Source organism: Armigeres subalbatus, chromosome 2, assembly GCF_024139115.2.
Source record: "Armigeres subalbatus isolate Guangzhou_Male chromosome 2, GZ_Asu_2, whole genome shotgun sequence".
Classification (NCBI taxonomy): Eukaryota; Metazoa; Arthropoda; class Insecta; order Diptera; family Culicidae; genus Armigeres; species Armigeres subalbatus.
This window is the reverse complement of record NC_085140.1, coordinates 7,825,844-7,840,055: the sequence shown is the minus strand read 5'-3', so window position 1 is coordinate 7,840,055 and position 14,212 is coordinate 7,825,844. Positions and strand designations below refer to the sequence as shown.

Sequence of the window (14,212 nt, the reverse complement as noted above, 5' to 3'; positions counted from 1 at the left end):
AGCGCTACCTATTGAAATGGTCAGAGGTATGGGAAACGTAGTATTCGCAACGATATGAAAGCTGTGTGAACCAATTTTATAATTTTCGATAGGAGAGTTGATTTTTTTTTAATCTCCTTTCGTCAAACACCTATGAAATTCCCCAGCGACCAAATGAAAAAATTAACTCTCAAAAAGCAATTTTTCCGTTGGATCGACAGAATGTAAGTTAGCATTTAGGTACTAATAGGCGGTAGAGCATGGACTTACCTTTGTCTCATCCCAGGGGCACCTAGCCTGATGAGAGTTTAAGGGGAGCTACGATGGCCCACACCGTCCTTAGCCGCTGGGCGCGTCTCGTGGGTCTTGGCTCAACTTTCACGCACTTCTTATTGAATCCCCGTACTGCGACGAGGGAATTGATCATAGGAGGAGATTCGGACACTGCTTTACACGATGTTTTTTTGGCCTTCAAAGGGTTCACTTCACCTTTACACTCGCGAGGTTCAACTTCCACAATTTCTCCAATCAATTGGCTTACGGTTAGCAAAATTTACTACTAGCTTACTGGGGAACTCTTCTTCACTTTTCCCGGAGCTATTTCCAGACACGTTTTTAACTTCTCAATGATGATAATCGATCACTCGCAGCACCTTTATCAGTCGATGGTTCAAGCCAGAAGACTTTTGGTCTCCCGTTTTATTATCTCCCTCGCCTTCTATCTTTTCTCGCGTATCCTCTACCCGGACAATTTTGCTACCTCCTGGTGCGTATGCGTAGACGCACGCGTATCGTGGGGCAAGAACCCAGTGACGGTGTGTCGAGAGGGCAATTTTCAAAGGGACTTAACAATTCTAATTCTAACTCCTATCACGAAGAAAAATATAAACGTTTTAATAATTTTAATGCTATGGGACATGACACATGTTACACCGTTGGAGATTCTTCCAACTTTTTCGAACTTTCAACAGGAAATGCTCTAAAGTTTTCACCGGAATTTCTTTGAAATTTTTCGGCTCTAACAGGTCGTTTGGTCGAATATGCCTTGTCGTCGAAAATTTCATTTGACCGAATCGGTTTTAGCAGGAAGGGAAATTTGGCCGAAAGTGTTATCCGGCTGATCGGATTATATGGCGAAAAACGTCGACCCGTTCGGCCAAACGCCATTTTTGAACAAATCAGCTGTCGGAGTAAACGACTTTTTCGGCCAAATTATCAGTTCAGCCGTATGATCTTCACCCGTACGTCACCTTCAGCCAAATGGCATTTTTGGCCAAACCGTTTTCGACCTTATGTCACCTCGTCCGACCAAGCAACATTTTCGGTCAAACGATTTTTTTCGGCAGTTCGGGCAAACAACAATTATGAATGTTCTTGATTTCCGTTCCCTTAGGGTTCTTTCACAAAATCCGTAACGTTGAATTTGATAATTCTGTTACCCCCACCCTCCCTCTCGTAACTTATGGAAGCAGTGTTTCAAGAGCATCCTTTTACTCTCAGATTGAAACAAGCATGCTTTGAAATAATCCTTATTTTCAAGATTGTTTCAAATCCTTATTTTTTCTAATCTCAGCATGCATGATTGATGCCCGGATTCAATCCTAGATTTAAATCTTTGGAAAACTGTCTTGCTCAATTAAGAGTCCAAATAAACTGAAAATGCACATACATTATAGGTATGGTTTATATAAGTAGTGAAGTCGTAATTTGAAAGATATCTTTGATGATTTTATTAAAATACTGTAGAAGACGAGAAATCTGTATCTATATTCCATGGTGGAATTCGAAGGATGCAGAGCTCTATAGAGATGAGGAACCTGATAATACTTTGTAAAACCTAACAATGATATACCATTCAAGAAAGATTAGTAGCACCATCAACATCATGGTATTTCTGGGAGAGAACGTATTAAATGTTGGTTGGGCGTGACTGAACTGAACCATCCTGTTGCTCGAAGTAATTTTTGTTCATCCCTCCTTCCACGTTCGGCTAAGACCGATAGGGTGTGTTAAAACCAATCGTCCACTGTACTGAAGCTTAGCTCCCCGTGCTTTCTTTCTTTTAGCCAGAAACGAAATGTTGACAACCGCCAGGATTGTCAAAAAATACCGAAGATTTTTTTTTCAATGGTTTTTAATATTTTGAAATTAGGCCCTGTGTGCATGATCCTGCCACCATCCACATGAACTGATTTAGGGGCCGTTCGAAAATAACATCCTTAGTTTGAAGGAGGAAGGGGTCCAAGATATAGTGACGAGGGGAGGGACGTCATATCATCACCCTTATAGCAGTAAAGCTATAGAAGGCCCATTGCAAACGGCTGGCGTTGGTTGAAAAAAAGGTTAATCACTGTACTGAAATCAAATAAGAACAGTGCATTCTTTGGTTCTTCAACTATGTTTTTTGATACTTTTTGTTATGGGTTACAATGATAGCATTGTGATAAATGAAACTAAAGAATTATGTCAATAAAACAAAATTATTTATCATATTTATTCTATAAAAAAATGTGATGTTATTAATTTTTTGGATTATCACCAATTGAGGAGTGATTTTGGATATTGTTATCGTCGATTGGGTTGTGGATTATCGATCGTTTCAGCTCCTCAAAATGCCCATGGTAAGGAGAACATTCAAGAATACAGCACTGTGCAGGATTGCTGGTAAACTATCTTATATGTCTTGCCACCTCATCTGCAATGAATAATGACTTTGAAATGCAATAACATATTTTGCACATACAAAATCCAGGTCAATTTTAATCCATGTCAATTCATTTGAAAAACCTTGATTGACACTTCGGTGAAATTGAATTACTGCATTACGTCAGATAGATTACTAGTTTGGGATTGAAGAAAAAGCATCAAACGTTTTGGGATTAAATTCCTGGATTCAATCCTCCAATACAAAGTGGTAGAAGACATTGCATGCCTGGATTGGGATCGTTTGCGTGATTGGGATTGATCTCTCTACCATTTTTTGAATCTCAGCAGCTCCCAGAGTGTGATTTTTTGAAGACTGTATGGAAGGTTTATTTTTGTTTACGGATCGTAATGATTGGACTGACTAGCTGATTTGTGAACAGTCCTTTAGGGAAGATCCATTAACGCAAAAATTGGCCATTTTCAACCCCTCTCCCCCTATGCCACACTTTTTGTATGAATCATTGCAAATTTTTGTATGGATTGTCACACTTCGGGCAACCCCCCTCTCCCCTCTGAGCGTTACGTAATTTATGGATGCTCCCTTAGGAAAGCGAGAAAGTCACTATCATGTCTTGCACATATTGGATACGTTACGGATACACAAAGATAATATTTCTATTTTTGTAAGATGGGTAAAAATATTACTCCGGATAATCGAGCTATTTTCTCCGGTTAATCGAGCCCCGGATAATCGAGCCTCCGGTTAATCGAGCCTCCGGATAATCGAGTCCGGCCTGTACCTATATCGACATAGGAAGAAATAATCATGAACAAAATATGTCCAGAACACATCGGAGAGATATCGAGATAAGGAGGTTATCGAGATGTAGAATGCCTAAATGTTTTTTTTTCTTGAGCAAGGGTAAACGGAAACCTACAAATAGACACCTGAGTAGGTTAACTCAAGTAGTGTGGGGATGGGCCAGCCCGACCCACTAAAACCAAAACTTTTTTGCCTGTCCGTATCGCCCGCAATTAAGGAATACATCAGGGACTATTGAGAACGCTCACGCCTATGCTAACGCACTCGACGTTATAACGCAACATCGACTTCAAGGGTGGTAACCTCACCACCCGTCGATCGCAAGCTATGATAGTAACCTATCGGTCTGTATCATAAACTCGCGTAGGAGACGAGCACCCCGACAACAAACGCCACGCGTGAACCGCAATGACCTCTATATCTACATACGGAGGTCCCCGCAGCCCACCCGCGACGTTTTTGTTGTTGGGGTGAGCATGGTGTTCACTGCATCACAGTAGTCTCTACTGCAGCTGCTGGTTTTGTTCAAGACGCCACCAGCGCTGTAGTTTCGACATAATCTGTTGAGACGCTGTGTTCACCGCATTCCATATAACCTCTTCCCGACACATCCTCTCAACGAGGTTGTCCGGCAGCATGGCATTGCGTTCAACATCGAATCGCGGGCATGCAAACATCACATGCTCTGCCGATTCTACCTCACCTACACATTCCGGGCACTCCGCAGAATCTGCGAACCCGAACCTATGCAGGAACTTTTTAAAGCAGCCATGCTCAGACAACACCTGTGATAGGTAGAAGTTGACCTGACTATGCTTCCTACTAATCCAATTCGATACCACCGGAATCAGCCCGTGGGTCCAACGACCTTTGACTGCAGTGTCCCATGCCATTTGCCATTTGAGCAACGAAGCTGCTCTCTTGACACGTCGCACTTGCACCGAGTCCCTGTCGTTAAAGCACTCCCCATCTTCCTCCAGTAGCATGTCTATCGGCAACATTCCAGCCATGACGCACACCGCCTCATAAGATATGGTGCGGTATGCGCTTGCAACCCGTAGACCAGGAATTGAACTTATCATTTCATTATCATTTAGTATTCAGTCAATAACCCATTCTAGATGCGGAATTTCGGAAAGTGTTGTATGGCGGACTTTTAGTGCTGTTTTTCCTCTACAACTTTGTCTAAGGGTACATTGCTGTATGTCTGTATATTTGCAGCGTGAAACGCTAGTATCATTTAATATACTAAAGATAATAACATTTATTATCATTTAGTATATTAAGTAATACTAGCGTTTCACGCTGTAAATAAAAGACATAGAGCAATGTACCTCTAGACAAAGTTGCAGAGGGAAAATAGCGCTAGAAGTCCGCTAGAAGACCCATCAGCCGGTGTACGCTGATTAATTTCTCCCGGCTTCTAGCCCTTTGGACCATGCTGGTACGTCGTATCGGATAATAGACAATGTTACACCCGCTATACTGCCGCTAACCGCAAGTCGAGCACATCTGTATATGGAGGCCCATATACAGATGTGCTCGACTTGCGGTTAGCGGCAATATAAGGCTACGCACCTGACTTTGCACCGCTGATTCGGTTGGACATCATTCGCGATGATAATTTTATTGCTAAATGAAGCCCTTTGGCATACATAATCGACGTGGCTCGTAAAATTGAGCTTATCGTCGATCATTACGCCCAGATGCTTTAATGACCTCACGGAGTTAACTGTGCAGCTCCCTGCATTGAACCTCGCTTGCTGCAACCTATGGTCGTTATGCACTACAACAACCTCAGTCTTGTGATGTGCTTACGCCAACCTCCTTGTGTTGAGCCATTCTTCGACTCTGCTAATCACGTACGAAGCTTTCTATACAACTTCGTCGAGAGTGTCGCCTGTGACCTCTAGCATTACATCATCCGCAAAGCCTTTTATTTTCACACCAGCCGGGAGATAATAATACGTAATACTCCGTCATACATGATAATCCACAGAACCGGTCCGAGGATCGATCCCTGTGGAACACCTGCTTACATTTCAATCGACTGCTGACCAGCGTCGGTGTCGACTAACAATATCCTGTTCTGAAAATAGCTTGTCAGAATCCTGCACAGATGATCCGGGACTTTCAAGCGATTCAGGGAATCAACTATAGCTAGTGTAATCAATACTCAGTGCCTAATACTTTTTCTATTCAAACCACGGGCTATCTTAGCCGTTTCCATCATCGACCGAATTGCTTCGATGGTAGAATGGCCTTTACGGAATCCATACTGGTTGCTTGATAAGCCACCAGCACATTCCGTATAGTCCATCAATCTATTCAGGATCACCCTCTCTAACAACTTACCAGTTGTGTCGAGTAGGCAAATTGGCCTGTATGCCGAAGGTGATTTCGTAGTTCAGAGCTCTGCTCGCTGTTTAGTACACCGACGTCTTTCTAGCCTGTCCGCTTCGGTTTTAACACGACATGTCCTGCAAAGATCAGCTATCGTGCTCGTCCACCAGTGCACCGGTTTGCGATTGCCGGTTGGCATAGTCCTCCTGGGCATTGTCACGTCACATGCTCGTGTTAGGACATCGGATAACTCATCACCACTAAGGCCTAGAGTCCGATTTTCCCATAGTAGTGATTCTTCCAGCAGTTCTGGGTCGAACTGCGAGGTACGCCATCCCAGATCAGCTTTACTGATCCGCCTTGTGGTTCTGTTAGGGGTATAGCTGACCATGAAACGTATTTCCTGATGGTCACTAGCACCCAACAAACAATTTAAGCTGAATAAGTTAGTTTTCTAGCTGAAGAAAGCTATTTTTAGTTGAATAAACGCTCCATTAGCTTCCAATGTTTGTTGGGCAGTATACCCTTCGTGAACCCTTCATTCAGGCTCCACCGCTCCATGCATGATTCGCCATTCGATCCTCTGAACGTTGACGCTTGGCCCTCGTTCAGCAGGACTACGTTTAGTACCGCTAGAGACTCTAGCAGGATATGACCTCTAGCGTTAGTGAACTGAGAGGCCAAATCCAATGCCCACGCGTTGAAGTCACCTGCTACAACTAATGGTTAAGACCAGTTAGTCTCGCTACAATATTATCTAACACCCTAGTATACTGCTCTATGCACCATCTTGAAGGACAGCAGCAGCTGCAAAAGTAAACTCCGTTTATCTTTGCTATAACAAAACCCTCATCATCAGGTGATGACACTATCTCCTGGATGGGGTACCTCCCGCAAGTCCAGATGGTCACTATTCCGGACTTATCCGCAACCCAACTGCTATGTTTAGCAGGGATGCGGTACGGGTTGGACAGCAAGGCAACATCAGTCTTATTCTCGTGTACCGACTGTTGTAGCAGCGCTTGCGCTGCCTCGCAGTGGTTGAGATTTAGCTGAGCTACTTGTATGATCGAGTCCGTCTGGAGGCCGGACAGGCCTGCCCACCGGTAATCGAAGCACTTGAAGCAGGCCTGAGGTTGTTGGTTTGCTCTCACCGAGCATACTGACCAACCCACCTACAGATTGGCCTTATCCAGTACCTTCTTGGCATCAGCCACAGGTACCTGGAATGAGGCAACTTGCGTTCCAGCATAACCATTCCGCAACCAAATCGCGGTATACTGGATTTCAACGCCACACTGATCTTTCAGTGCAGCTACCTGCTCACCGGCTTCGGTAATTTCGTCCAGGCCTCGGCATTGGATTTTCTCTACTGGGCATAGGTATCTTACATGAACGGCATCACCCAGCACCTCTTCTGCCAACTTTTTATACGCGGATGATCTCGCCCTTCTCCGTTCTGCGGATGCAGTTGACATCATCCCCTTCCTTCCTGGCCTCCACCGCTTGGCTCACTGCCAACTCTTTCTCCTCGGTAAGTGGGGAGACCTGTTAAGGCCACTTCGTCTGGCGAAGGGATCCACCATTTCGTCAGATGCTTCCCCCTCTCCACTAAAATTTGTTTTTTTGGTTTGGTCGACATTTTGGTCCCACGCGGGAAAATAGGTCCGCCACGCCAGAGCTCCGCAATAACGTGGTAAGGGGACGTTAAACTGGGGGGGTATCCAGGTACCCCACAGGCTCCGTTCGTGGCCTGCTATTTATTTTACCCCTAAGACCATGCATCCCCTTGGCACGGATCGCTTGATACCATAGGATTAGGGGTTAGTGGACGTCATATTATTAGCTGCACTGAAGTGCTCCTGATAATATGAACAGATTTACACCGCTACACACTGCTCAAAAGTATCTATATCCCCAGTGTAGCGGGTTAGAATGCCCAAATGTATATAGATTGAAGGGACCGAGAAGCCGTCGACATAGTAGAGTTATCGAGATATAAAGCATCGAGATGTAGAGTTGACTGTATTGGTTTTATTCGAAAGTTTGTAATTTAAACAAGGGGAAGAGCCGTTTAACCGAAGACCACTATAGGCCAAGAGTTGCTTGGCCGAATAAAAATTCAGCCAAGCAAACCATTAGGCTGATCAAAAATCATTTGGCCTATGTTGTCATTTGGCCGAAATGGTCATGCTGCCGAAAAAATCGTTTGGCCGAATAGGTCATTTATCCGAAAACGCCGTTTTGCCGCTATGGTTGAATGTGTTCAGCCGAATAGCCGAATAGTTTTTTTTTTGACATTATTGTGCCTTGCAACAAAATGACACTTTTCGTGATCATTTTCCAGGGCTGGATGTGCAAAATTTATCCGCAGTTCGAATAGCAAATCATTCATCGCCACAATCCACCACGTGATGGCTGAATTTAAATTATATCAAAATTGTTTCTTTTCTGAAAGTACATTTTTGTTCGGTGACTATCTGGCGGTTATTTTTTGTTCCGATCAAAAATGAGCGTAGGAGTAGATTTTTTATGAGCGGTACAATACATCCCCCACTTGAACATTACAGCTTAGTGTTTATTCAACACTCAGAACAGTTATTAATTACGAGGTTTCTAAGCCAAGTTACCATTTTTGCATTCCTGTATCATGAGACTAAAACGGTGATACTTTTATGCCCTTGTAAGTCGTGAAAATTTCCTAGACCGGAGCGGGAATTGAACCCAGCCACCATTTTAATTATTTATTACCAGACTAAGGCCGGAGTGGCCTGTGCTGCACATAAAAGTCTTCTCCATTCAGCTCGGTCCATGGCTGCACTTCGCCAACCCCGTCGGATCGTTATCGAGAACCATTTTCACCGGATTACTGTCCGACATTCTGGCTACGTGCCCGGCCCACCGCAGTCTTCCGATTTTCACGGTGGGCCGCAGTCTTCCGATATTCATTCGCCTTCTCCACGTACCGTCCGTCATCTGCACCCCACCATAGATGGTACGCAACACTTTTCTTTTGAAAACTCCCAGTGCGCGTTGGTCCTCCACGAGCACCGTCCAGGTGTCGTGTCCGTAGAGAACTACCGGACTAATAAGCGTTTTGTAGATAGTCAGTTTGGTACGGCATCGAACTCTCCTTGCGGAGTCCAAAGTACGTACGATTTCCAGCCACTATGCGTCTCCGAATTTCTCTGCTGGCATCGTTATCGGCGGTCACCAGTGAGCCCAAGTACACGAATTCTTCAACCACCTCGACTTCGTCACCACCAGGCTTGTAAAATGTCATCTGCATGTCATTTGACTAATTTGTTCATAACTTTCTTCAGAAGCCAAATTTACATCATAATTTTAGATGTACTCATAACGCTTGAGTAGGGCTATATTTTTGTCCAAGGGTACATTACTCTAAATATAACATCTGAGGCTGGAAAGTCAAAACTCTCCAAAATGTCACGTGTCATTTGACATAATGTCATTTGAATGACATTTTGCCTCCCACGCCTCAGATTACATATTTACAGCAATGTCTTGTTAGACAAAGTTGTAGGCACATTTGGGCGCTATAAGTTCGCCATACCTCAGGAGCTGATAGCTAACTCCTGAAAAAAGTTCTGGGAAAAATATGCAAATGAATGCAAATGACATTTTACAACACTGGTCACCACCGTTAGAAACTCGTGGTGGGTGACTTGCATTGACCTAGCTTGAGCCTCTCCCTAGCATGTACTTCGTCTTCGACGTGTTGATGACTAGTCCAATCCGTTTAGCTTCACTTTTCAGTCTGATTCCTCTCCATCTTCTCAAAGGAATCTATGACAAAAGGTCGAAAGACAAAAGGTCGAAAAGACAAAAGGTCGAAAGGACAAAAGGTCGAAAAGACAAAACGTCGAAAGGGACATAAGAACGAAAGGACAAAAGGTCGAAAGTCACAGAAGGTCGAATGGGACAAAAGGTCGAAAAGGACAAAAGGTCGAAAAGGACAAAAGGTCGAAAAGGACAAAAGTTCGAAAGTGATAAAAGGTCGATCAAGTACAAGTAGATAACAAGTTTTGGGTATTCCAAAGGAATTTGTGAAAAGCATTTAATTTCAAGCAGAAATAACACACTTATCTCATTAATCAATGAGCAATTTTCAAAGAAGGAGTAAATACTATGAAATAATATTATGAATATCTAGATAGTTCTGTTAGAGATAAAATAGATTGTTGAATTTGGAAACGAATAAAATTTGTATAGATCGAGACAGAGTTGTTTTATACAGTTGGCAAAATATTGTCCTTTTATTTTTCACTATTTTTAACAAATAAATAAAATTCATTTAATGAGTGCAAATAATAGATGGATATCTAGGTTTTCTAAATGTCATTTAAATCTGTTAAAACAGTGCACGCCCAGCCACGCAGACGCGTGTATTTAAAATACATCTGCGTGTAATACACGCCGGTGTATTTGATGTACAGTGTGCGCCATTTTGACAAATCGAAGTGACATTTAGAAAACTAAAACATCCATCTATAAGTTGTACTCACTGAATGAATTTTATTTAATTGTTAAAAATTGTGAAAAATAAAAAAGCAGAGTTTTTGACAACTGTGTAGGCCAACTCTGGTGCGAGATTGATTCTCTCCGTTTCAGTTTCTTGTCTATTTCGACCATTTGTCCCTTTCGCCTTCTTGTTTTTTATGCTTCCTTCGACCTTTTGTCCCATTCGACGTTTTGTCCCGTTCGACGTTTTGTCCTTTCGACCTTTTGTCCCTTTCGACGTTCTGTCCTTTTCGACCTTTTGTCCCTTCGACCTTTTGTCTTTCGACGTTTTTCCTTTCGACCTTTTGTCCGTTCGACATTTTGTCTTTCGACCTTTTGTCCCTAACCCCTCTCAAAGTTACGTGCCATGATATCAATGTCGTTGGCGAAACCAAATAACTGGACGGACTTCGTGAAAATCGTACCACTCGTGTCAATCCCTGCCCTTCGTATTATTCCCTCTAAAGCGATGTTGAATAGCAGCCATGAAAGACCATCACCTTGCCGTAACCCTCTGCGCGTTTCGAAGGGACTCGAGAATGCGCCTGAAACTCGAACTACGCACATCACCCAATTTATCCGTATCAGTTTATCCGGAAATCCGATTTAGTGCATTAGCTGCCATTGCTGGTCCCTATCGATGGTATCAAATGCGGCTTTGAAGTCGATAAATAGATGATGTGTGTGGACGTTGTAGACCAACATTTGAAAAGGGCGTAACAGCCAAAATGCATTCCTGCTGATTCTTCGTCTACGCATAAACTGCCGCTAACCGCAAGACAGACTTATCTGTATATGAATGTCATATTCAGATAAGTCTGACTTGCGGTTAGCGGCAGTAAAGCTTTATATAAGGACAACGAATCAGAAGAAATTAATTTTGGCGGTAACGCCCTTTTCAAACCCATTCGGCAGAAAGCCATTTGGCCGAATGCCACTAGGCCGAAACAGGTTATTTGGCCGAAAGATTGTACTCACATTTAGCCGAAAGGGACGTTTGGCCGAAAGGGTCATTTGGCAGAAAGGGTCGTTTGGCCGAAAAGGATCGACCGAAATGGTCATTTTACCGAATAGGACAGTTACGATTGTTTTTGGTATACCTATTGTTCATTTCTAGAATCACAGTTCAATGCAGTTCAATACACGAAATTCAATTCAAGGTATTCTAATGATTGAGTTATGTTAGGTATGTGAAAAATTAGAATTGTAAGTACTAACTAGGGTAAAAGCACTATATTTCACCACCCTAAACGCACGTTTGTCTTCAAAATTGCCGCAAAAAGCAAAACATTCTAAACATTTTGTAGATTTTGGAATTATAAGGAAAACTAATTATTTTCTAGTAATTATGATTTAATTATGACGATAAATTAATCCTATTTCATAGAAACATGCCGTTTAAGATGCAAATATTTTTATTTAATTTCTGCCATACGTTTTTAACATTCGCACCCCTGTGATCCAATACTCGCCACCCCTTCATTGCTCCTTTGAAATGAATGTTTTGAGCTGATATTGAATCCTTTAATACCCGGAGCTTAGGCAACATTTGTTGCCCGCTCACATTTCTTGGTTTAGCTTAGTGCGTAAAGGGGGCGAAACGGACAAAAAATGGCTTGGCATCGCGACTACTACACAAATAGAAAAAGTTGTTGAAATTTACACGAAAGTAATGCAAGGGAATCCAAAAAAAGCGTAAATTTAAACGATATTATCACCTGAAAGTAGTGTAGAACGATATTATCACCTGAAAATAGTGCAATTTTCCACGTCTTCATTTTTTACGCGCTGAGTGATATCATATTAACAAGATTTTTTGCAACAAGTATAAAATGATCAGTACCCAAACATCACTCTCTCGAACATTTTTAAAGATGGTAAAATTACCAACCGTTAAGAGTTGGTAACGTGGATGGAAATCCTATACATAGGTGTTTCCATAAGATAAAGGATGTATCTTCGACTAACAGCGGAAAAGGTATGTACAATTTTTGGTTATAAAAGAACACTTTCATACTCGAATGACATTTTAAAGTCTTTATTAAAACAAAAACTATTGCTTTGGAAGGTATGTATGCGAAGACATTAATCTAAAAATATGTTCAATATTTGAACCCTCATTTGAAAACACGCTTTTTACTGACTCTCATGTTAGACCCATCAATGAATTCAATCAATACATTTTTCGTTTTAAGCTTTGCGTCATTGCGTTCTAGCATGCAGAACCTCTAAGAGTGAGTGTTAGCAGACTCTTCAGAGACTCGTTAATGATTGTTTCTTGTTTGCTCTGTCCGTCCATACTACAGCTTCATATTCCGCAAGGATGCGTGGTGAAGAATATCCGAATCAAGCAGAAGCTAGCTCGGTTGCGCCACCAGCAGAATGTACTCCAAAGGCATTTGCAAGAGCTAGAGGGGGCTCCCAATCCGGACCCAGCAGCCATCGAACAGCACCACAAGAAATACAGTGAGTATGAAACATTCAAGTGCGACTAAAAAATATATTTTGCATAAAAGCAATGCTCTTGAATTATTTTGTGCTTGCTATTGGTACACCCCACGAGATACTTTTAAGTACTTTTCAATGGATAAACTGATCAATGATTTTGAATTAAAACAACAATAATTATTAAACTAGGAAATACGATTAAAACGCAGCACACATTGAATATCTGCGTAGCTTAATCCATCGTTATTTCTGGAATGCAATACTGCAAACATCTTTAAATCAGTTTAGAATTACGTTAGAAAAACTTTAATTAATAATTTGATCAGCATTACTGGCTTTCTCCGCACTCAAAACTTTTTATTTCATCATATTTCAGACAACTTCCTTCGCTACTATTCTTCGTGGGATAATGCCTACAGCCAACAGCAGAGTCATGGTCACCAGCAGCCACCTCACCAGGAGGAACCTTCCTACCACCATCGCATGCAAACTACTTCCCATCCTCGGCGATGGTTCAAGAAGCGAAGCAAGGACACCACCGAGATGGAAGAGTCCGCATCAAGGGATAAAAGTGCTGATGTCCTGGAATTTTAAACCTCACTCGATGGCTGTCAGCATCTCATCATGGCAACGAAAGACTAAAAACATTATCTACTACAGTGCCAGTGCAGTGCAGTCACACATTTATGCTGACTAACATTCACCTACATACCGACGGAATGAGGCGACGAATGCATGCGCTTAAATACTTGACATTTTTCATAATACGTTCTTCTGTGGAGTGCTTTTTATCGTCATCTTAATCGAAACGAATCAATGGTGTATGAGTGCCAAGGTACTTGCGGAAAAGCTTTCCGCTGGAAAACCTCGAAGAGAAGAAAATCTTTGTTTAGGGAACAACGAGTGGTTCGCCTCACTGGGATTAACTTTTTTCCCTTCGTTCATAACAATATGTATAAGGCGTGAGTATGGAAGAGAGAAATATCCTCCTAGTCGAATGCACGAGTCAGGGTTATAAATCAGAAGATATACCTCCACATAGCAGTGTAAGAATCTTGGGTAAAAGTTGAATACTGGAAGCGGGATAACAAAAATAAAAAGTCGAGAGGATCGCCTTTGTCGTCGATGATAATGCTGATGAAGGGCTTTCCTTGGTGTACTTTGGCTTACTCTCTCGTTACTCTCAAGCCGTGTCGATAATTTCACCTTCCATGCCAATTTGCATAGTGGGTGCAGAAGTGGATATTCTTCCGTTTGACATAACTTTAGAGTGCATTTTTTCTTAAACAAAACGAAAGCATAATGAATGTTATTTGTCCGGTCATGGTCCCACTGTGCATGCTGAGCTTTGTGCCCCAACGGGGAAATCGAAGCAAAATTCATCGGTTGGAATGGACGGTAGGTTAAGGGTTTGATAAATATCGGAATCAAACCGACAAAAAAGCACAGCTG

General features: G+C 42.3%; 1 protein-coding gene across 3 annotated transcripts in view; it reads left to right on the top strand.

Annotated features, from left to right (window-relative positions):
• LOC134217628 (fibrillin-1-like) overlaps positions 1–13,929 on the top strand; it is a 355,498-nt gene extending 341,569 nt beyond the window's left edge. For all 3 annotated transcript variants that reach the window (XM_062696431.1, XM_062696430.1, XM_062696429.1), the window contains 2 exons: positions 12,619–12,778; positions 13,137–13,929. In XM_062696431.1, coding sequence (XP_062552415.1) covers positions 12,619–12,778; positions 13,137–13,354 — 378 coding nt within the window. In that variant the 3' untranslated portion in view covers positions 13,355–13,929. The remainder of the gene's footprint in view (positions 1–12,618; positions 12,779–13,136) is intronic.
• The last annotated feature ends 283 nt before the right edge of the window (positions 13,930–14,212 follow it).